The sequence below is a fragment of the Anastrepha ludens genome, chromosome 6, assembly GCF_028408465.1.
Source record: "Anastrepha ludens isolate Willacy chromosome 6, idAnaLude1.1, whole genome shotgun sequence".
NCBI lineage: Eukaryota > Metazoa > Arthropoda > Insecta > Diptera > Tephritidae > Anastrepha > Anastrepha ludens.
The window spans coordinates 115,473,760-115,497,555 of record NC_071502.1 but is presented as its reverse complement, the minus strand read 5'-3'; the positions used below and the strand labels follow the sequence as shown (position 1 = coordinate 115,497,555).

General features: G+C 34.7%; 1 protein-coding gene across 6 annotated transcripts; it reads right to left on the bottom strand.

Moving 5' to 3' along the window:
* Positions 1–177: 177 nt before the first annotated feature.
* On the bottom strand, positions 178–23,365 carry LOC128867961 (far upstream element-binding protein 3). Of its 6 annotated transcripts, XM_054109604.1 has the most exons (12): positions 23,045–23,365; positions 22,538–22,949; positions 21,240–21,523; positions 20,787–21,179; positions 20,535–20,687; positions 20,025–20,470; positions 19,905–19,966; positions 19,624–19,838; positions 19,039–19,543; positions 3,927–18,647; positions 1,265–1,397; positions 178–364 (listed from the first exon to the last, which is right to left on the bottom strand). In XM_054109604.1, the coding sequence occupies exons 1-9, from the start codon at positions 23,120–23,122 to the stop codon at positions 19,157–19,159; spliced, it is 2,430 nt and encodes an 809-aa protein (XP_053965579.1). In that variant the 5' UTR covers positions 23,123–23,365; the 3' UTR covers positions 178–364; positions 1,265–1,397; positions 3,927–18,647; positions 19,039–19,156. The 6 variants fall into 6 exon arrangements, with proteins under 6 accessions (XP_053965579.1, XP_053965580.1, XP_053965578.1 ...); XM_054109605.1 differs by having other exon boundaries at positions 178–1,414; XM_054109603.1 differs by having other exon boundaries at positions 178–1,397.
* Positions 23,366–23,796: the final 431 nt, after the last annotated feature.

Genomic DNA, 23,796 nt, shown 5'->3' with positions numbered 1-23,796 from the left:
CAAAACTCTACTTGATTTCCCTAAGGACAACTTTAAGGGTTTTTGAACTGCAACATTTTCGAATTTGATTTACTTGATCAATTTGATCTACTTGATCATTTTACAGCGCTATGCTCTTTGCCTGTTTATGATAACAAGTTAATTTTCATCTGATGTAATCTTTAATTATTTTCAAAATTAGTTTATAAAAGTGGGAAAAGCCCATTTATTCATTCGCGAGTTTTCATTTTTATTTTTATTTATTTTTTTCTTATTTAGTGCATCAAAGTTCATAAACACTTGAACTCCTAAGCAAAAATACTCGTTATTTGTTGCGATATGATCTTTCTTTAGTTGTGTGTGCATTACTCATAGTAAGCAAATGCTGTAAATAAAATTTCATTGTTTAATTAAAATTTTTTAAAAATATGTTAGATAAAAAACATAATAAAATTTCATAAAATTGACATGGTTTTTAAGATAATTTTTTGAAACTGAAAAAAAAAAATTAATATGCCATCAGAACACTAATTTCAAATGAATAATTAAATAATAATAATAAAATAAATTATTCAATTTTTATGCCATTTTTCCTGCGTACATTGAAAGTTTATGCCATAACAAGAAAAATATATATTGTTCAGAAGTGTCTTAAAAAGAGTATAGCATTTTTCGCCTTGGCGCTGGTTACCTTGTCGCCTTTTCGTGGCCTATATGTTACCAAAATGCACAAAGCTCGTAACAAACATTTCTGAAACTTCATACCACAACGCAAACAAAACATATTACAAAACTAAAAAAAGCAAATTTGTGTTAAATTTTTTTCTTAACTCGTTAAGTCGTTATTTTTGTGTTTAATGCTCTAATGTTTGTAAAAATAAGAAAATTCGAATAAAATGCTGGTTATCGCGTGGATGCGTTTTGGTAACAATATGGCATACAAATATAAGTATAAATAATTAAAATGTTAATTAATAGTCAGAAAAGTTGTCTTTCAACTTTGTAATATATATAAAAAGGGTATGGTTCATTCCAATTTTTGAGTAGATTTTTCTTATTATCTTAAGTACTTCTTATTAAAAACCGGTAAATATTCTTATCTGTAGTTATCTACATATTTATGCTACGGTAATTTTCCTCAGAGCTGCTCATATTTAATAAATTTGTTTCATCACTTTTTGAAGCAAAATGTTAAAATTTTTTTGTTTTTTACTTTAAACACTTCTTATTCTTAAGGAAAACATTTCTATTTTGTAACAATCTGCATACTTATATGTTAAGTTACCTTAGAGCTGTCAACACGTTGCATTTATGTATGTATCACTTGGAGACTTTGGCGAAATCCGAAGTTGTGTTTGCTGCTGATTTTTTCAGTAATCGATTAGTTTGTTTTTATTTCAGTTTTCGATGACGTACTTCTGAAATTTAACCAAAACTATAAACGTTTATAAAAAAAATAATAAAAAAAGTGGAAACAAAATTTAGATACATACAGTTATGATCATTAAAATATGTACGCTGCCTTATCTATCGATTCCCTCGTGCCGCACGGAAAAATTTAGAACGAGAGAAAATTTTTGAGATTTAAATTCGATATAAATGCCCTTAAGCCCAAGAAATTCACAGAACGACGTGATGGCAAAAAGAAAACGACTTGAACTACTGATAATTCAATTGTGACTCTTGTCAAGAGGGATCATTTTCAAGTCATCAAAGGCCATTGCAACTGAAATAAACAGCGTAGTATCAGCGAGATCTGTACGGCGTCGATTATGTAACATGAACCTACTGGGCAGAATAGCTCGTAAAGTTCCACAGTTGAAAGAAGCAAATTTAAGGAGCAGCAAAAGTTTTGCTCAAGAGCGCAAGTCATGGTGTGAGCCACAGGGTATGAAAAAATGGTATATCATACTTTGGAGCGATGAAATAAAACTATATTGATTTGGAAATGAAGCTAGGCGAAATGTCAGACGTCCTTCTCATCGCAGTTTACAAAAAATTTATTGTAGAAAAATTTATTTGAGAATGCTTCCCTTGGTATGGACCATTTACCTCATAACCAATAAAATGAAATTATGAATTTTATTAGTAATGCTGCACACCCGGTTTCCCATTTTCTCATTGATTAACTTTTTAAAGGACTGCAAAGTTTCAAAGGATTAAATTTTCAAAATATGGTTTTTTAAATAGTTTTACTGACTCTATCATATTCATATGGATATGAAACGGAAAAAGAGGATATTTATTGAAAATGTGTCCTTTGAAAAATGTATCCGTAAATATCGTTAAAATTTTCAAATGAATTATTTTCAAAAACAAATAATATAATAAAACAAACAATATATATATAGTATATATAATATCTTGAAGGTATATCCATAACTGTCGTAATACATACATAATTTCGTTCTTGCTGTTTTATAAAACCGTAAAAGAATCATTAAAAACTTTCTCCCTACGATATTAAGTATACGCAATGGATACCTCTGGATACGTGTTGTCTTTGCAATTTAAAGTCCTTTACAATTTTTTTAAAAATTTAATCAATAAGATAATAAGAAACTGAGTATGCAGCATTACTATATAAAGTCTATAGTTTCACGTGCATATGAAGTGTTTTCTGGATACAAAGAAAAATTGTATTTAGCATTTCAACTGTAAAAAAACATCCTTTCGATTAGCCCAGTTTTATTTTCAGTTACAAGAACAACAAAAACAAACGGCCGCCATAGCCGAATGGGTTGGTGCGTGACTACCATTCGCAATTCACAGAGAGAACGTCGGTTCGAATCTCTGTGAAACACCAAAATTAAGAAAAACATTTTTCTAATAGCGGTCGCCCCTCGGCAGGCAATGGCAAACCTCCGAGTGTATTTCTGCCATGGAAAAGCTCCTCTTAAAAATATCTGCCGTTCGGAGTCGGCTTGAAACTGTAGGTCCCTCCATTTGTGGAACAACATCAAGACGCACACCACAAATAGGAGGAGAAGCTCGGCCAAACACCCAAAAGGTTATATATATATATATTCTTGCGTGACCTCTTCTGCTAAGTTAGAAGATTATCTTAATCTAAGTTCCGATTTCGCCGCCAGCTGTTTGCCGTAGACCTCAATCGATAATAAGTGCAGCATGACAATCATCGCTGCCGTGGGCGTAGCCTTTAGTTCCCCGCTTATGAAGAGTCTAGTACCCCTTTGAATACACACGGTTATATTTAACATTTCAACTGTAAAAAAAACATCCTTTCGATTAGGCCAGTTTTATTTTATCAGTTTAAAGAACAACAAAAAAAAATATATATATGTGTATATGTATATATATATATCTACTATAAAGGTGAATGTCTGTACGTTGTCCGCGCATCACTACGAAACGACAACACCAAATGACGTAAAAATATGTATACATTTATATTTTCACCCAATGAAGGTTATAGGCATGTTTTTATGATGGAACTCCCTTCCCACAGCCGTCAGGCCGCGCCACCACTTCATTCGTCACTAATAATCGAATATTTGCTTAAATTTAATCTAAAAAATCTTAGTTTTTCCTCTTTCCCACTATTTATAGCACACTCTAGACTTCATAATCCGCATAAGCTGTTCAACTATGACCCAAATGCAAAGTTCAAAAACGGTTTGAGATAGAAAATTAATAAAAATAATTTTGCTTGATATTTTTCTGATTGGTTGTTTTGATTTTATTCAACGAGGTTATTAATAAAAAAATTATTTTCTATGAAATCATTGTTTGTAATTCTTTTATATACATATCCAAAACCCTCAAAACTACTCCTACGCGAGTGGGACCGCGGGTTAAAGCTAGTATATATATACTTTTAGGACCTTTCAATCTAATAAATTTGAATGACCAGCCACCTTAACATGACAATTAATTTCTGCCTTTATTTACAATAGCATTTTTTTTTTCTTCATGCAAAGACTTACCTTGAATAGTGTTTGAAATGTGTATCCAAAATCAGTGTTCCGTTAAAAGATCCTCACAGAGGGCGGCGCCTAACTATCGGCCAAGGCCAACTAAGACGACCAATCGCAACGTTGATAAGCCTCAGAGGTAGAGTGAGACGGAAGTTGGGAACACCGGAGTTAAGACTGTCTCAGCAGACGGGTTGGTGTTGTTCGCTACTTTATCTTTTGCGACCTTCTCGTATATCACCGATGCGGACGGGATGCGGTTCGGGTCACTGGGTACGTCCCGTATATCACGTCCATAGCTGTCTTCCACAACGTGGCTAGCTCCGGGTTGTCTGCTTCATATTTGGCAAACGTGTTGCACCTCAAGAGGTCTACACCTTCAAGAGCGTCTACCATGTTCCGGGGCAGAGCAAGAGTAGTAGACGTGGTACTCGCTGGAGACAATATCCCCTCTGCGATGGCCTGCTTTACGGTAAGTGGCATGTCTTGCCCTGCTATTAAAAACTTTGACCTCCCACGGGTTCGTCTTCCGTTTGTACGGGTATCACTGTTGCCGTTGTTCTGGATGAAGTTGTTCTCGCTGCTGTATTTGCGAAGATATATCCCGACGCTACATAGGAGTGTGGTAAGGATGCCCAAGATAATTGAGCTTTGCATCCAGTTTGCCTTGCGGTGTCTGAGTTGCTGACGTATCCCGTCAGTGCGGTTGTCTTGTCCCCCACCACTGACAGCTAGGACAGGAACCAGTTCGACAAGCTCGAGGAGGTTGTCAGGCATGTTTGGGCTGTCTTGTCGACGTCCATTAGGACGGAGGTATATCTATGCTTTTATCGTATGTCAGTTGTTGTACACAAGTGGTTTGTTTTGTTTTTGTGTTTTACGTTGATCGCAACGTCGTTTCCACGACAGTCGATTCTAACTTACCGAAACGACTCGGATTTATATCCGGCCAAGGATTGTCACTCCAGCAGCATTCCCCGTATTTAAGTATGGGGAATGTTTATACTGCTACAACAACAAGTTCATTGAATCGACACAGTTAGAGGTTGAATAACTCAATTAAGAGATCTCTTGAACGCTTGCATCTCTCCTTTTTGTGCTCTCCACTTTCCGTGCAGTACGGCTTTTTAATGAGGTAGGGCGATATACATATATTTATTTTCACGTTGTTACACAGTTTAAAAAAGTACCACATAAATCACGGCCACAATTTTTCTGTTGTGTGTAGTTCTCCGACATTGCCGATCAAGCAAAGCTTCGGTCGCTAAAGCTGAAGAAATAAACTTATTGCCGAATTTCGGAAAAAGTAGCCACTGAGGATTTCCAAACGTGCTGGGCTGCTCCCAATTCCATTAAAATATTGTTAGCATACTCGTACATATATTTTTATAGCTTTAATAAAACTTCAGCTGCCAACCAATCTTGCAAACGTTAAAGGAAAAGTCGGTCATTAATGTTGTGTGGATGCGGATTTTGTTTGATCTTCTTTGTCATAATTTTACGATGTTTTAAACTATTTTCTCCCCCGCCAAAAAGTTGGGGTCGCCAGAGCCTCGCCTGCTATATATACTCGCATATATTTATAACAAGATTCACCGCGCGTAGGAGAGGTTGACACTTGGATTGGATAGGCTATATATTGCGCGTCACAACCCCTTGAATCTCAATGGAAAACAATAACATTAATACATGGAGCCTAAAGTGTATATACAAAATAACTATTTAGTACAAAAAAATTATGCTCACTTTTAAACTGCTAGATAAAAAGACAAATAATTCAGTTCGTCAGAAACTGGACCTTTGATAGTTACCATCACTACGTCGACAAAAAAAAATTCACCCTTGAGATTATAAATTTTCACATTCATATGAATCAAAGTGCCAAACTTTGTATGAATTAAGGAAATTTTGTTTAACCAGAGTAAAATTGGAAGTTTGAAGTGACTCAAAAATTGCTGGTTGTTAAAAAATAAGTTTTATTGATGATATTGTGTATTTTCTTCCATACGACTCTTGTTAAAAATTCAAATATATTTTTAATGAAAATTAAATAAATTGAAGTGTAAAAATTTATAGTCACAAGAGGTGTGTGGGTTCTTTTTGTCGACGGGTGTATTTGATTTTTTGTTTAAAACACAATGTAGGAGTATTAGTCATGAATAGATTTCGAATTCCAAGACACAGGGAATGGGTTGCTCAAAAAATTTAAATTACAAATTCGAGGAATTTTAATAACTATTTTATGGTTGGGGTTTAGAACCAATTATGAAATTTGGTTAAGCCTAAATTCATACATAGATACAGTGGTGTGCGATGAAATAGAAAGAACCGAACATTTTTAGAACCACAGATTTTAAGGTAACAGACTTTACAGAATTTTACTGTTTTTTGAGAATCAAAGACCTCACAGAAGACTAATTTTTAACGAAACGCAGAATTCGCTCTTGCAAAGTAGCAGCTGCTTTGCTGGTCGTATATTAATTACATTTGGCGGCACTTTCCATCATCTTCGTGCAGAACTCAACTATTACAATTATTTTTCTATGTTTGATGTCTGATGTAAATATCTCAGTAAAATTTTACCTCCAGCTACTCGATTTTAGTATTATAATTAACATACCCATCTTTCTATATTAGTTAAAAATATTAGTTTCCGCCGTGTACTTTTAGGTGTCAAGCCGGACTCTAGCGCAATTTCGTTTTTGCGTTCAATATTTTCTTCTCTGTTAAGTTAAAATTTGACTTTTGACATTTTCATAACAATACATGATTTAATAAAAAAAAAAAAAATAATAAAAAAAATATTACGTATCATCCAATGAAATTATAACTTATTTTTGATAAAAAAAAAATTTAAGAGTTCGACCGAAAATTATAATAAAGAATCCAAAATGAATTTAGCTTGAAATAAAACTTTTATTGTTATTTGGTCCTATTTCAACACACACCCGTTTGGTATTTAAAATATTAAAGCGCAATTTCTTTTCAGAATGATTGCATATGATTAGTAAACTAGTTAGTTATTGAAACTTAGAAAGTGACAAGAAGGGTGTGGCTCTATTTTATCGCACATCACTGTATATATGCACATATAAAAAGTCTGAGGGCGTGTTTTTTTTTTCTAAAAAATTCAAATTTAATATTTATGTTTATGCATAGACCTAGATTACATTTCTTTATCTGCATTTATATACCAAATTAAGATTTCTGTTGCATGAAAGGTTGCATGGCTGCTGGCCAATGCGGCCTACGAGCATTCCTAATATTAACCAACTGTGATTTATTTGAGCTTAGATAGAAATCTTTAAATTTTCATTACAATATAATAAACTCAAACAAGCATATAGACGGCCAGAATGACATATGAAGTTTATTTGCTCTCAGACAATCACGTTGGGGGTCGTATGGATTAATTTCAAAAATGCAAGCCAATTTACTTGAAAGCAAGCAGTACCCCGAATGAAAATGAGGTTTGCACTTCGACCTCGTGGTACTTAGTTCCCTCTACTCATCACGGTACCTGATCCAAACCAAATTCCCTTAGTAAACCTAAGATAATGCTGGGTTGTAGGTGGAGCCCTTAATTACAATTCACATTTCTCAAATTCTACAAACAACAAGACGGAAGGAAATGAAAAAACAAAAGATTAGTCTGACAGGTGGGGATGCTCCCATAATCTTTCAAACTCAATGTATGCTCGCATATTATACTTCGTTTGATAGTTTCATAAAACCTTCGGTTGGGCACCCAGGTCTGACCTTTTTTCGTCCTGTTCGAGGGTCCTTTTTAAAAGCTTATATCCATAAATCGATAGAAAATTAAATTTTAGGAAATTACCTGGAAGCTCAAGTCATTAGCGATAATAGAAAAATGTTAAATTCACCTCCAAAGTCTGACCCGACTCGGGTGCAACGAAGGGCACTTTTTACTAATTACAAGAATATTGTATTTCTTGTATTTGCTCATTTTTAATACCGATTTACCTTAGACCAAGGGTAATTTGTAAGCCGAGATATAAAAGTTTTCACTAGAGGAAACAGGCAAACATGGTTATCTCTAGACATTCTGAACAATCTGATATATTTGCAGGTTTGGCCAACCAAGGCAAAATTGTGAAAGTAACTTCGGGGATTCGGCGGCAGAATTTTGCCCGCTCATTTCACACGCATTCATACATTCGTCCAATCAAACGGTGTTCAGACGAATAACGAAGTAGCATAAGCGTAGGCTGAGTTCATTTTTTCTTATATTACCACCACACTCTCAGTTTTGTTGTAAATAAACCAATGCCATAGCCCCGGTTACGTCAGCAAATCAGCTGATTCCTTCAAAATCGCTGAGAGCCGGTTAACAGTCTGATGCTGTTGGCCGAACCTCTGCATTCTGCATATCGTGCGTTTGTGTCTGCATCTAAAGGGGTTTTCAATAACAGTTGTTATTTTGAAATGGATTACGCTATCGAGAGATTATTAACGATTTTTTATGGCCGCAATTAAATGGTATTGATCTGGACAGCGTGTATTTTCATCAAGACGGCGCTATGTGCCACACAAGCAACGACACCATTGATCTCTTACGGGGAATGTTTCCGGACCGTGTTATCTCTCGAAGAGGTGATTACAATTGGCCACCGAGATCTTGTGATTTAACACCTTGTGACTTTTTTCTTTGGGGCCACGTGAAAGGGAAGATCTACACTAACAGCCCAGGGTCGATTCAAGACCTCAAAAAATGGAATTCGTGAGGCTATCGAGGACATAGGGCAGCCACTTTGCAATTCGGTTATAGAAAATTTCATGAAAAGGATATTGTCCTGTAAGCGTGGTCGTGGTGGTCATTTGCCTGATGTTATTTTCCACTATTAACGGCATACCTTCCTCTTTATAATGAAATAAACATCCGATCTTTGAATATTAAAATAACACCTCTTATGGGAAAACGATTTACTATATCTCGACTACTTTAGGCTATTACAAATAAGCGTTAGGTGGACATACCGTTGTTTATATCTCAAAATCCAAGCGAGATATTGAAAAATTAATTCAAAATCTTCAATTTGTTTTGGTAGTTTCTGTAATACGTCATCGAATTAAGCCATCAGAGTTATTTATTTAAGGCAAAATAGTTAAAGCGGTCCCATGCAAATTCATCTATCTATGGAATAAGATTTTCTACACTACAATCGGCATATCCTCATTTTTTTGCTTATAAACATGTTGAATATGTATATCAAATTTACAAATGTACATAGTTGAAATGTTGACATAAAATCAAATCACAATTGAAAATAAAATTACCTGATTTTCAAGAACTCAAAAAAACGATGCCTCACATTTTTGCATATCTTTTGCTCTTAGTAGATTAATAATTTTTTTTTTTGCCTTTCGTTTAGTCTTCATTGTACAGACATCCTACGATCAGCATCACACAAACTGAAAAATCTACGGAACGCCCACACACACACAAGCCTAGGATGTTGTGCGAGTATTGCATGGAAGGAGGTGGTCAAAAAACAAATACGTTTGAGCATGCGTGTGTGCGCTTGCTGAAAGAGATACGAAATACGAAATTTGATAACTTCAATCTTCATAGTCAAATATAATCAATTATAAAAATTTGAAGAAATTTATCCATCAATTTTTGTTCGTCTAGTACATATTTGTGAAGAAAATATACAATGCATTATTTGAAAATTTAAAATGTGAAAGATAAGATAGGCGGTTTTATTCTAAATCAGTTGATAGGTAATTCAAGAACCAAAGCGATTCGATCGGTGGATGTGCTAAAGTGTGTGTATGCGTGTGCACGACATCCTGAAAGTACACATATTAGAGAAAAGGTGAGTTGCATATCAGGAAGTCAGCAAACAATTTTTAATACATATATTTTCATTTTAAAACAATATGCAGTTATAATATAGCTAACGACAATCAATAATATGCCATTTTAAAAATTATGGAAATATTGCGCTCAAATTCATTTATTTGATTGCGAAACTGTTGACGATTTTCATTTATGTATAGCAAATTTTGTTAAACATTTTGTCTTCTTTCAGCCCCTGCCGGTTACATACTTACTAAGCGGAGCTGAGGCTCGTAGTTGTACTCTATAAGCTTACTATACCGTTATGATTACTTCCCATTTCCGTTAAAAGATGACTCCTTTTTTTAGCGTCTCGCATCATTTTAATTCCTGTTGAGCTTTTACCATTTTTGTGTACCCCAATGCGGCTGTAAAATATAAGATCTTAAAACTAAATATGCAGAATTGCCTTCCCAAGAGCAGCAGCTTCCATTGTGCAACCTTAGTAAAGATCTAACAGACCCAAATGTCTTAGAAAATTTTTGTGTTCGTAATAATTATTTTCGAAAACTAATTTCCGCTCATTCTTAGTGAGATATACGAGATTTGTTAAAAAAACAAAAAATTATTGTAATAAAAAAGAAAGGTAGGTTACGGAAATACGCTGTTGCGTTGAGCTATAGGAAAAGCTTAGGACTTGGTTTTCTTCTTCCTGGACCTTAAACTAAAAAGAAAGTAACAAGATACGCTTCGATAGAGGAGACTAAGACAACAGCTCGAGAAGAGCGCAAAACCATGTAAAAGTGCTTCGGGGATTGGAAAAAACACTGGCACAAATGGAGTTATGTTATATCTACATATATGGAGGAATATTTTGAAGGGACTAAAGGATTGATTAATGAATGAATGCATTTTTATGTGCGAAACAAATTTTAATTTTATTTTTATGTGCGAAAAATTGTTTTTCTTTTTTGAGTTTTTTCGTATTTGTGGGTGACTAGGATTGCGAGTTTCTTTCTTTTAGGAACTAATGAGTTTTTCTTACTTCACTTGAGATATTTATTTTTTTAATCTGCTTCATGCAATGAATTGCAATTTTTTTGCAGAGATATGGCCAATGACTGCTATTTTATCACGATTCAAGAAATCTATGGCTTGTATCTAAATCAGGAGTCCCAAAAATTGATTAAAAACGTGCGAAATGCCAGCACTATGGAGATAAGGATTCGAAGCAAGATTCCGAAAAAAAAATAAATAAATAAATAAAAAATAAAATCTACCTATGAGAGTAGGGCATTTAGATTAGTTATTCTCAAAAACAAAGACCAACTTTCGATATATTGTTTTTTAACATTTTCGATTTTAAAGTTTTTTGCAATATTTTGTTCATTCTCATCAATACTCATTAAACAAATACCTACTCAAATAGAAAGTGACGGAAAAACATATTGATTGTTGATTCGATTGAAAAACCGAGCAAATTGAATTAAAAATTTGCTCTGGCAACTTTTTCACATACTACTGATTTGCCTATTTAAACCATCAAAAAGTTAAATACTTAATACAGCTAAGAATACAGAAGGTTTTGCATAATGCGGTTGTTGTTATTGTTGTAGCAGTTTACAAAACCCATCCAAGCCCAGTCAAGTCATCGATCGTCGTTGCCTATATCAACTAAGGCTCAGAAATCACTCGGTTTCGAATCCAGAGGGAAAGGGGATATGTGAAGAAGTGGTTAGTGTCGTGCAGGCTACCTTCATATGAGTATGCCTAGGCCAATTTTAGATAAGTAGTTGTTGCTGTTGGGTCCATAAGGAGGGGACTTTTAGCGAGAGTGAGTTTAAGAGGTCACTTAAACAGGTGGATATTATCGTGTGAAGTACCTTCGGGGTGGATTCTGTATAGGTAGTAGTTTAACCTGCTACAGTATCCAGAACGTAATTGTGCCAAAGTCACGCTGGTCCCACGATGCAGTTTAAAATTTTCGTCTGCAATGGGTAGTGGTTGTACCCCAAAAATTACATTCGGAAATCGGGAGTTTAGAAAGATGGTAAGAGTCTCTATAAACTAGCACTGTCTAGTGCGCTAAACCTCACCCCTTGGATAAGTAGGACTTTAACGTGCTTCCATATCCAGACGACAGCAGTTAGATGCACACCGCGGTGCTGTTACTCCGTGGTTCTCAGTAAATTTTGGAAAAAACGGTTGATGATGCCATTGTAGATGTTTGGTTACATTTTTTTTTTCATATTCTCTTTCCAATTATCTTCTGTGCATGCCTACCCACCAATCTAGGATTTCTAAAGCTGGCTATTTTGAAACCTTCTTCTCAGTACGCTATTTTTTTATAGTTTCTCTCGAAAATTAAGTCACTGCGCAACTATGATACTATCCAACCTCCACTACAACTCTGCATAATCTTTTAGGCTAACAACGAATGCTTAAAAATAGCCAAATATAATTACATATCAATGTACACAAAAAAAAGGTAAATACAGTAGATTCTGTTTTTATGCGGTATATACGTTCCGCAAGAAACAGCATAAAAAAAGCTACCAGTTCTATAGAAAAACTATAGATACGTTTCAAAAGTGCTAAGAACCGCATAAATCTGAAATAATGTAATAAAATCGCATAAAAAAAAAAGAGTACTAGTCCCATATTATAACTATAGATACGTTCTCTATAGACTGCATGAATCTGAAATAATTAAATAAAATCGCATAAACAAAAAATTGTATTTTTGAAAATTATATCTTTATTTAAGAAACGTCAGAATCGAAAAATAAATTTACATCGTCAGAAATGGAATCAGACAATACCCGCATGTTGCGCATTCGTTTAGGATTTGGCGTAAAATCACTTCCATCACTTGAGGAAATGTACACGTCTGATCTGGATGGTGATGCAGGCGGTTCCATACTTGTAGGGTTAGCATTTTTGATATAATCTGTGATGAGTTTTTGCTTAGCTGGTTTAGAATCTTGTTTATATGTACAATTCCCGATAGGTGGACATGCATTTTTTAATTAAAAAGAAAACCGCACTATTTCAAAACCGCATAAAAACAGAATCTACTGTATAATATTTTTCAAATATTTATAAATAGCATGTAAAAATGAGAAATGTACGTGCATTTGCGCTCGCTCACTTTGCTGCTGACACCTACTTGTATGGCTGACATACACACACGCATACATACATGTCTCTGCAGACTGTCGCGCCCACACAGTAGAGGAGGAAGGGGAGCAATGTGTGAAAGGCTTAATGCAGGAAAATGTTGCGCATCATGGCGGCAGCAGTTGCAACAGCAGCCTCAGCAGCAAAAACTACGAGAAATATTTATATATACATATACATATAAATATAGCGAAAATTTCATTATTACATTGGGTATAGCAAGAAATTATATATGTATGTATATAAACAATCGGAGTTATGATAAAATTATGTATGCATGTAAGTACGTACGTACGTAGGTATGTTGGTAGAGTTATGCGCATATTTCATTACAGTCAATATAGTGAAATAAAAAGTAATTATAAAATTTCTAAGAAAAATTATATATCCATATATAAATGTATATGCATGTAATATAGAATAAACAAACCTAAAGCTTTGATCGAAAATCTAAAATCAATACACGCACGCACATACACCCGCAACAAAACCACACATACTACATGACCAACTGCTAGATATCTGTGAATATGCGACGCCCGAGGTGCACACTCCACACTCCACTGCCCAGCCTGCAACGATCATCATCGATCAACTGACTGACTGTCATACGTTTGTCGCCCCCTCTTTCTCCCCTTCTGTCAACAAGTAACTGCTGTCCTGCTCTTCTTCTTACTGCCTATGCACAAAACGCTGAAAGTATGGTAGACAAAACTGAATAATACACATGTGGATACGCATTTATATATTTCATAAAATTTTCATATTTGAAAATTGTATAAATATATTTTGATTTTGGGTGTTAAATAAATCAATGCTTTATTAAAGTTTATTTCTGTGTTTTGTTTCAAATCCATGTTGGATTTTTGTAACTGCATTTTTTAATTGCGTTCGTTTTTGTTTTATTTTTAATATATATATATTTTTTTGTTATTTGTTGTTATTCTTTTCGCTGACAAAAACAATTGCATTCTTCGTACGAATTTGTAACTCTATGCTAAAAGTGACTTTTATTGGGGTTTTTTGCCATTTCTATATAAGCCTTAAAATTATGAATTATTATTTTTTGTTTGTGATTCTCTAAGCAAAACAAACATTTTGTTTCGTTTAAGTGCCGTTCATATATTAATTAGTAAATGTTTAAATATACGTATTTCTCTGTTTTTCTTTTTTAATAAATATTTTATATGTCTATTTCGGTCATTTAAAATGTTGCAACATTTTAATTAGACTCTCGCGCGCATATTTTTTTTTTGTTTTTTTTTTTGTATTTTAACATGCGCATATGCATGTTTGTAAATAAGAATAATAATAATAGAATGTATAAATGAGCAAAAATCAAATGGAGGGTCAATAGTCAAAACAAATAAAGGACACTTATAAAGCTTTATATAGGTATATGAATTTTTGTTTAAAAAATTTATGTATATAGCGTAATCAGCATTTAAAAGATATGTTTTGAAATTTACAAAATACATAGTATGTACATACGTGGTGACAATTTCAACGGTATTTTGCAGAGCAGCTTACCATATTTGGGAAGTGATTTACTGCTGTTTTGTATTGTACATACGTTTGTAGGAAGTAGGTTGGTATGGTGGGTGGGTGGTAAGTACTACTTGTACTTGAATACTAGAAGTTATTATTCGCTGCAGGCTCTTAGCTGTTTAAAGAAACTGTGGCACTGGAAATAGATTTATGTATATGCAAGTAACATCGTATATAGAGATAGACAAATGCTTGTATGTACGTATGTATGCAGGTCAAAATGGTTTGGGAGCACATACACTGCGTCCAACTTACTAGAAAAGTATAAACAGTTCAGTTATATGAATGTAAATATATATATATATATATGTATATACCGATTTACGCACAATAGTATATAGCGAAACATTGTTTAAAAGTATTAAGAAATATGCACAATCATGTACATATGTTAATAAAAAAATTTTAATTTCATAAAAATATGTTACATATACTTGGTATATGAAAAATTGCATAAATTTTGTATATATTGTATATTTTTATTTTGACAGTAAATTTTTCAACCCACAAATAGCAATGTATTGAATCTTACCATAAAATGCTATATAAGAACCGCATTGTTTCTTTTTTCCTAGCTTTCTTTAAGTATAAGATCGATCGCCCGACCATTCGAATGACCCGAAGGTTTAACGTGCGGAAGGTGGGCAAAACATAGTCGATCGGTCATTTATGTACATATAAAAAAAAAAAAAGATATAAAGAAATTAGTAAAGCTAACATTTCATAGTTTATATTGCGGTTTTGAAATAATGAAAAATGTTATCAGCAAATATATCATACAAATCAGTGTGACGAATTCATATCTACCATTACTTTTTTTTTTTTAATTTTGCATACATTTTGTTTAAATGTTGCTAATAAATAAACGAAATTTGAAGTTATGTATATAAACAGTTGGATACATTTAAAAATCACAAAAAGCAATTTACCTATTTTCATACTGACCCACAATACAAAAACTGGAGAGTAAAATTCGAGTAAATTCCCAATGGCTAAAGCATCCTAAAACGCTGCAGCATCAATAATAATGTACATAGCTCACACAACGTCAACAGTTTTATGCATGGTTTGTATGTATGCCACTTTGTCATGTCTTGAGCCTTACCAACTCTGCTATAGCTCTTCAAGACAGAAAATATAGAAAATATGCGCTAAAGTCCACCTCAGACAACGATGAACTTCCTTGTGCAACTAATATGAATTTTTGCTAAAATATTTTGCAGCAGGATATCCTCCCAGCCTTTTTATTGCCACCTAAACCCGAGAGCCAAGAAGCCGATTTATTTGGTTAACTCCAAAATGTTTCTTGTCTATGTAGGTAGGGTAGATGCGCTATAGAAATGCAGGGGTTTCTTATATTTTCATTTTGACGGATATTTTCGGATACTTCGCAGTGAAGCTGTAGTAATAATTTACTAGAAGTAATTAATTTCGAAACCGAATTGCAACCTTCTACAATACCATTCAACTTCACTATTCATTCTCGCCTAAAATGTCTAACGACGATATATAAAATTTGTTCGTTCTCCACCATAACTCGCTGGGGAAATTATATTCAGCAGTACTTCCCAAAATATTTCAGCAAGTGATTTAAATTGCTAAAACAACCCTAATTACTTTAGCAAAAAATGTGAGGTTATGTGAGGAAAGTACTTGCCTATTGCGAATTTATTTATTGAAGTTTTACAGCACACCGCATATGTTGGCGCAAATTACCATTTAACGAAAAACATTGAGTCTTGCGGTTAACTTCGACAAGTTGCTTGCGTTTAAAAGGAAATCATATCAGCATAATTGTAGTATGCAAGCAGTGCACGTTTACGATATATCATTAAATAAGCCGTTTGAGAAGAGCAGAAATGTGCTAAGCGAACGAAAAAGATTGCAGGTAGTCGAAAGTTTGCATACTTACAGGCGAAGGAAACATAGAACGCTACTTGCTTGGTTGATTTTTAAGTACTATTGCTGAATATGCAGCAAAAGGAAGGGGTTCCGTGTTTCCACCTTTGAGCAAAGTAGCTAATTTGGAGGAAAGTAGAAATATCTAATTTTAGCTAGTGATGGTTTAGATCTGCGTATGATAATCACTTCTTTCCTTGCTTTCAAAGCCTTTACTGTATGACCAATCACTTAATTGAGGTGCTTCAATCGCATAGTCTCCACGTGGTGATATATTGAAGTTTTCCTCACAAGATAAACACTTTGGTGATCGGTCAAGTGAGCACAAAAATACAACATTTCGGTTGTTACAGACTTTTATCTGTTTGAATTTAGTGTTCATTTTCCTAAGCGAACTGAAAAGAAACGGTTCGTTCAAATTTCAATGCTACACTTCTGTTGATACACTAAGCGAATATAAAAATTAAACAATTCTATTCATTTTTGTCGCACAGGCGCTAGACAACTTCAACACTTGCAGTCGCTTTTACCCAAACAAAAAAAAAAAATATAACTGAAATTACAATGCAGAAAGAGGGAAATCAAGAGTGTTTATATATAGATATATGCATAAAGTATATATTAATTAAAAGTTAAAAAACAAAATATATTAAAATAAATAATTAAGTCAAAATCAAAAAAGAAATAGTTTTTTTCTCTGGAGCTGAGAGTCTTCTACTTGACCAAAATTAGCATGTAAACTTGCCAACAAATGTGTTGCTGGTGCGCGTATTTTTCTTTTGCCTTATCAATTTTCCTCATTTTTGCTTGTTGCACTTAAATAACCCGCTACAATATAATGTTTACCGTAAATTAGTTGAAATATTCAAAGGTTTTAATATATACGTATACATATGTACATATATGTATTATATATGTATGTATATAGGCTTTATGTTGACATTAAATATTGAATTTCTTATAATATATTGTACATATATGGTAATTTGCATGTTTCAATATTTATGAAAATTAACAGAGACATATTTCATTCGCAAAATGGTAATGACGCATTTAGGCAATGAATAATAAAATTATTAGAAAACATTTCATATTGTTTTAAGAATATAATAAACACACATCTTCACGCGGAGAAATTTTATAAAATATATGTTTGTATGTATTAGACAGTATGTAAGTATAAGTAAATTTATAATCAAACAATCAATCATTATTGCAATAAGTCCAAGCTTACCACACGCAGCTAATTTCATTTTTTCTACTTTTTGTGTGTTTCTGAACTGCTACGCCGGTATGAACTGAATGACATGAAGTATGGCATGAAACAAACGTCTGTTGGAAGCCAAGTTCGATGTTTGCGTGGCGCGTACAGCAATTTGGTTCTTGTAGTTGTGTGGCATTACGTATTTAGGCAACCCAGTTTTTGCTTCCCTGTGCCACTTACATTACGAGTGGAATGCAGATTTTGTTACTTCTCGTTGCTGTTGTTATGGTGGAGCAGTTGGAAGAACATTGGAAATCGCTTTTTTTAGTTTATATTCAAATAGATTATATTTTTCTTGTTTTTATGTTTGGTTTTGCAGGTAATATAAAAAGTTAAAACGTTAATTCGGGTTGGTTTCTCAGCCACGTATTATAATTACTTGTTCTACTGTATAACCAGGTTACATTATACAATTTTATTTTGTTTTAGTTTTCATACGAGATTTGTGGAAAAAATTATGAGCGTTCATAGTTCACTAAAACGTTACTTTCCATATTTTTATTTAGCTAAAACTATGCTTATCGAACTTTTAATTTTTTTTTTTTTGAATTTTAATTAAACACTTCTTCCTTCATCATAATTGGATATATTTAAGAAAACACTCAAAAACTTTTAGTTGGTTTTGCGTTGTTCGTTTGTTTTGTAATTTTGTATAATCTAAAACAACAATTTAACAAGTAATAACGCAGAAATGATTACTGTTGTTGGTGCGCTAAAAGTTTTAACTTGTTCGCCACTTTAATTACGTCCAATTGCATTTGGCTCTTGTAAGTTTTTTGTTTTTTATTTGTCGTATTTCATCATGAATTATGCACTCAAATCTCATATTTTTCTCATTTGCTAAAGATCTATAACCGCGTTATTGCAGCATTTACTTTCGTTTTAGTGCTGATGCTCCTACGAATAATGCTTACAAACTAGAAATTTATGTTTAAATATTAAATGTAACCCATCTCGCACACGCCAACACATTCTCACAGATACTGTGAGTGATAAGGAGTAGTAGTAGTAGTAGAAGTAATTGAGACATTTGTGACCTCTGCAAGAAATGTTTTATGTTGGAATATATTTTGTTATATTAGCATGTCATATCATAGATTTGTATAGTAATAATCAATTAAAAATAGTAAACGGTGAGCATGTGAAATTAAAATTTATACAAAATTGTAAATTGGCTGTCAATTGTAATAAGGCGCAATCTACCAAATAGTAAAGTGTAGAGGAATTATTCAATTGAAATATTCATAAACATATATAAATGCATAATTGTACCATATGTCGAGAAGTTTTAAATGTGAGAAACCATGAATTTGTATAATATGATGAAATTGATATTTGCGAATGTTTTAAATATGAAATTTTAAAAAAGCATTACATTTTCCAAGTAAATTCATAAACATAAGCAAAGTGTGAAACACAACACAACTCACCCAATGTATCTGCTTCGTTTCCAACGTATTGTACATCGGTACTTCTGCTACACCTACACACGGTCGCTTGTTCTGCTACTCCTCTTCACTCATATACGATATTTATACTAAAAAAACTTTAATTCTTGTCGCCTTTGTTTTGTTTGTTTTGATTGGCGGCATTTGGGCCACCACCCATGTTACCAGGCGTCATGTTGGGTTGTGGCGCGCCTGGATATCCACCTCCAGGTGCGCCATAGCCCCCATATGCCGCTTGTTGTGGATAGCCGGGTGCAGCGCCTCCTGCCGCCTGGCTTGCTTGGGCAGCAGCTGCAGCATAATATTGCGAATACTGTGCATATTGACTAGGTGTCATACCTTGTAACGCCGCATTGTTGCCGCCATCGGCGGGGTTATTAGTAGTGCCGGCACCACTATTGTTGCCGCTACTGCTATTGTTGCCCGCTGCTGCGTTGTTACTCGCACTCGCAGCTCCAACAGCATTTGCCTGTCCATTCTGGCCCTGCTATTATTTAGAAACAAAACAGGCATACATTACTTATGAAATCTGTTAGTGCGCATGCGCAATAAATAATTAAGGCATACCTTCATTTGCTTCTCAATAGCTTCGGCTTCGGCAATCTTCCCTATACTGCGGTAATATTCAGCCCATTGGGCGCTATAATCTGCGGTTCCGCCTCCTTGCTGTGCTTGTTGTTGTTGAGGCTGCTGCTGCTGTGGTTGTTGTTGCGGTTGTGGTTGCGCCTGTTGCTGTTGTGGCATGCCACCTGCACCACCCATTGGTTGACCCGGATTTCCACCTAATTATATTAACAGCACTTTTACATGAAGTTTTCATTCAGTGTTTCTACTTTAATATTACTCACCGCCCTGTTTCGCTTTCAATTGCTGTTCTATCATTTCGGCTTCGCGCATCATGCCCATTGATCTGTAATTAAAAAAAATCCATTGTGATATATGCAACTACATTTAGGTGCGGTATTTACTTGTAATATTCGATCCACTGAGCTGAGTAATCTGCTTGTTGTCCACCACCAGCTGCCGGTGCATTTTGACCCATAGCGGCCCCACCCATCATCATTTGTTGCTGCTGACTTTGATCGCCCCAACCTTGAGCATAACCGCCCCATTGTTGTTGATAAGCAGCTGCAGCGGCATTTGGATCATTTTGCATTGGATTTTGGCCATAACCACCTTGGTTGTTATGCTGCCCTGGAATATTGCCGCTAATAGGCTTACGTGAAATAATTGGCAACTCCATATTGATCTTTTCGGCTATCATTTGGCGAGCTGCTTCTACTTGTTCCGAAGTACCCTTACATTTGAATAACTTTTCAGATGGTGGATTGACCGCATTGCGATCCATTTCACAATAAGCGCCGGATTGCTGATTTATTAGCTTTATTGTTTCACCACCACGACCGATTACGATCTACAATATAACAAAAAAATTTTTAAGGACATAAATCAATTAAAGAATGTAAAATTTTACTTACGCCGCATTTCGATGAAGGAACCATAAATGTGATTTCTTCACGTGGTGGCTGTTGCGCGTGATTTACGCCATAGCCGTAACCGTAATTGGAATTGTTGCCCTCCATATTGCCATTACTATTGTTATTACTATTGGCGTTGCGTTGTTGTCGTTGCTGTAAACGATAAGCAATAGCTACATTAATACTTTTTCTTATACAAATAGCTCCAAATTAGTAAATTAAATTCAACTGTAGAGCCCCTCTTTCAATTACCATCATATTCTCAATAAGACCGTCAATCATACGTTTAGCGTCATCAACCTGCTGCCGTGTACCTTGTATGAGGCATCTTCTATCGCCTGGTTCATCATTCTTGCCTTGTATGAATTGCAGCTTGCAGCCGCATTCAGTTTGTATTTTGCGAATCATATCGCCGCCTTTGCCAATTACCACACCTACGGCTATTTTTGGTACAAATACTTCGCACTGTTCTCCTGTGTTGCCGAAATTATAGCCACCACTACCACCACCACTGCCTTGCACACTACCACCGTTATTGCGTGCAGCGAGTGCTGCTGCCTGCAAATCTTTCTGCGCTATTAAATCTAATACTGCTTGCTTGGCATGTTCAATCTTTTGTGGATCTCCTGAGATGCGCAGTGGTTTCTAAAACATAGTTATAAATTTATAATGCTCACGAAATAGTATTAATAAATTCTTATTTACAATTATTTCCTGATTTGGTCCATCCTGTATGATTACCATTTTAGCGCCGGTCTTCTCTTGCAACTGTTTAATGGTATCACCGCCTTTGCCAATTACCAAACCTACTTTTGTTCCAGGTATCATAATTTCTTGGTATGGAGGGAAACCGGTCGGGCCAGGCGGCGGCATATTAATTGTCAAAACCACTTCAATATTGCCCCCTCCATTGCGATTAGACAATTGCTGGAAAAGCTCACGTCCTTTCGTTACAGTTTCACGTGAGCCACGTAGTGTTACGACTCGATCTATTACAAAAAAAAATGACTTAGCACATATAATACTTATTAAATCTAAGGGTAATTATACATTTTATGGAGTACATGAAAAAATGTATAAAAAAAAGTCTAGGATGAAGGGGTAAGAGGAGTGTATCCCCATCTCAAAACTGAAATCCGAACCTGCCGGAAGCTTATAGTTTATAAGTAATTTAATGTTAAAGTTCTCTAATTTAGCGAAAGGTTGGTGTTGCCATACACCTGAAATAAAAACGAAGTTCGTATGCAGGGATGTTCAGTGGAACAGTGTATCACAAAAAATAATAAAGTAATTAAAAGCCAAAATTACGTTTTATAAGTGTATTGTATTGCTTCGATCAGTTTTATAAATGGGTCCTCATGTATATAACTTTTTTTCGCATGTCGGCTTAAAAAAAACCCTCATCAGTCCAACTCGGCTACGCAATCCACAGCATTTTTGAGTAGAACTCCTTTCCGCGTGGGCGGCCTTCGCGTTTAAAATTGGAAAGTGATTGTATGGGCAAATGCATTTGCATTTAATTTTAATAAAAATTATTCGAATATAAGGATAAAAATAAGTAGAAACACGCGTGTGAGTGTATATTTGGTAAATTTTAGTGAAGTGTTAAAAAATATATAGTGTAATGAGGCAAATTATAGTGAAGTGCCCGAGGGCATTTTTAAGGCAAATAATTACGAAATTATTATTTCCCGAATAATTTGGAGTTATAAAGAGTATTCCTTAACACCTCACTAACATCTCCACCAAGAGTCATTAATAAAGACATAATAGTTTGCCAAAAATTGCCCAATGGACATTATTCTAAATTCCAGCCCTAAATACATTTGGGGGCAAACTTCAGTGAAGTGAAGTGCATTAACTTTGTGTATTAACAATGAAAAACTGTTTTTTGTTAATAACTTTTGAACGGATAAAAAAAACAGTTTGCTCCTTCAGATTATTAGATTACTTTTCGATATTCTCTATAAAGAGTATAATTGCCAATCTTAGTTATTATATACCTTGATCTTGCGATAGTTGTACTTTGCAGCCAGATTCACCCTGAATTTGAGTTATAGTTTCTGTACTGCCACGTCCCAGCACCGAGTTTACAAGCGACTCTGGAATACGTATTTGCTCTTCTACTGTAGTGCCAGCTGTAGCCGCGAGACGCTGCGCAACTGCTGTAGCTTGTGCCAATGCTTGCGAAATATTGGTTGAGCCAGGATTACTTCCGCCACCACCACCAACGCTACTGCCGTTAGAATTATTGTAGTCATTGGTAGGACTAGTGAAGCGTTTCATTTCGGGACCCGAATCGCCGTCTTCATGAGAACGCTTAAATCCAACGTTAGCTGGTGGACCAGCGGGGGGCCCAGCGCTAGGTACACTTCCGCTACCCTGGGCGGTATTTGGTTGTATTTTTGCGGCAATCTAAATATACATGTGAGTGTGTGGTATATGTGTTAGAACGCGAAAGCGACTGTAGAAATTGATTTTCCAAAATATATTTTTTCATATAAATTTACCTGCTTAGCTCGTTGTAAAGCAGCAGCAAACGCTTGTGATTGGTTTAAATTGGATTGTGATCCAGCAAATTCACTCATTTTTGATATCTCTAATTTTTTCACTGCAGTTGAAAAAAAATCTCCACACTCCCAAGCAAACTTTAATTTCAAAAGTTATGCACAAAACACAGCACCAATTGGGTTAAACAAATGTTTTATATAGAGAACTATTTGCCGCACAGTTTTATCTGTACAATACACAGCAAATATAAGGTTTTTATTTTCTATATTACTGCTACAAATTTGCGGAAATTTTCTGAACACCACATGAATTCTTCCACGCAAAATTATAAATGGCGGAGGAACGTCATAGAAATGGAACGTAGCCGCAATAATGTGGTGCTTGGAACAATGGTTGCCGAATGCAAAAAAATGACAATTAAGCGATGTAGTAAAAAGTATTTCACCCGTAAATTGGTTGATTAAATGCATGACTCTATTCGCGAATTTTTATGTGCATGAATCGCATGTATGAGTTGAATGCAAGAATAATAGATAAAAGTGCCTAAATCGCTATTTAACCAACTGTGAAGTTAGTTTTGACATCCGAATTCGGTGTTCGGTTAACTGGTTTTGTGTTCTGTGTAAGTTGGTGCTTGAGCAAACTACGTGCCTAAGATTCGTGAAATTTAAGATTAAGAAATTATGATACTTTTTTTGGCTCAAGATATGGTAAATTGTTCCATTTAGAATCACAGAGGCTGGTTTAAGAT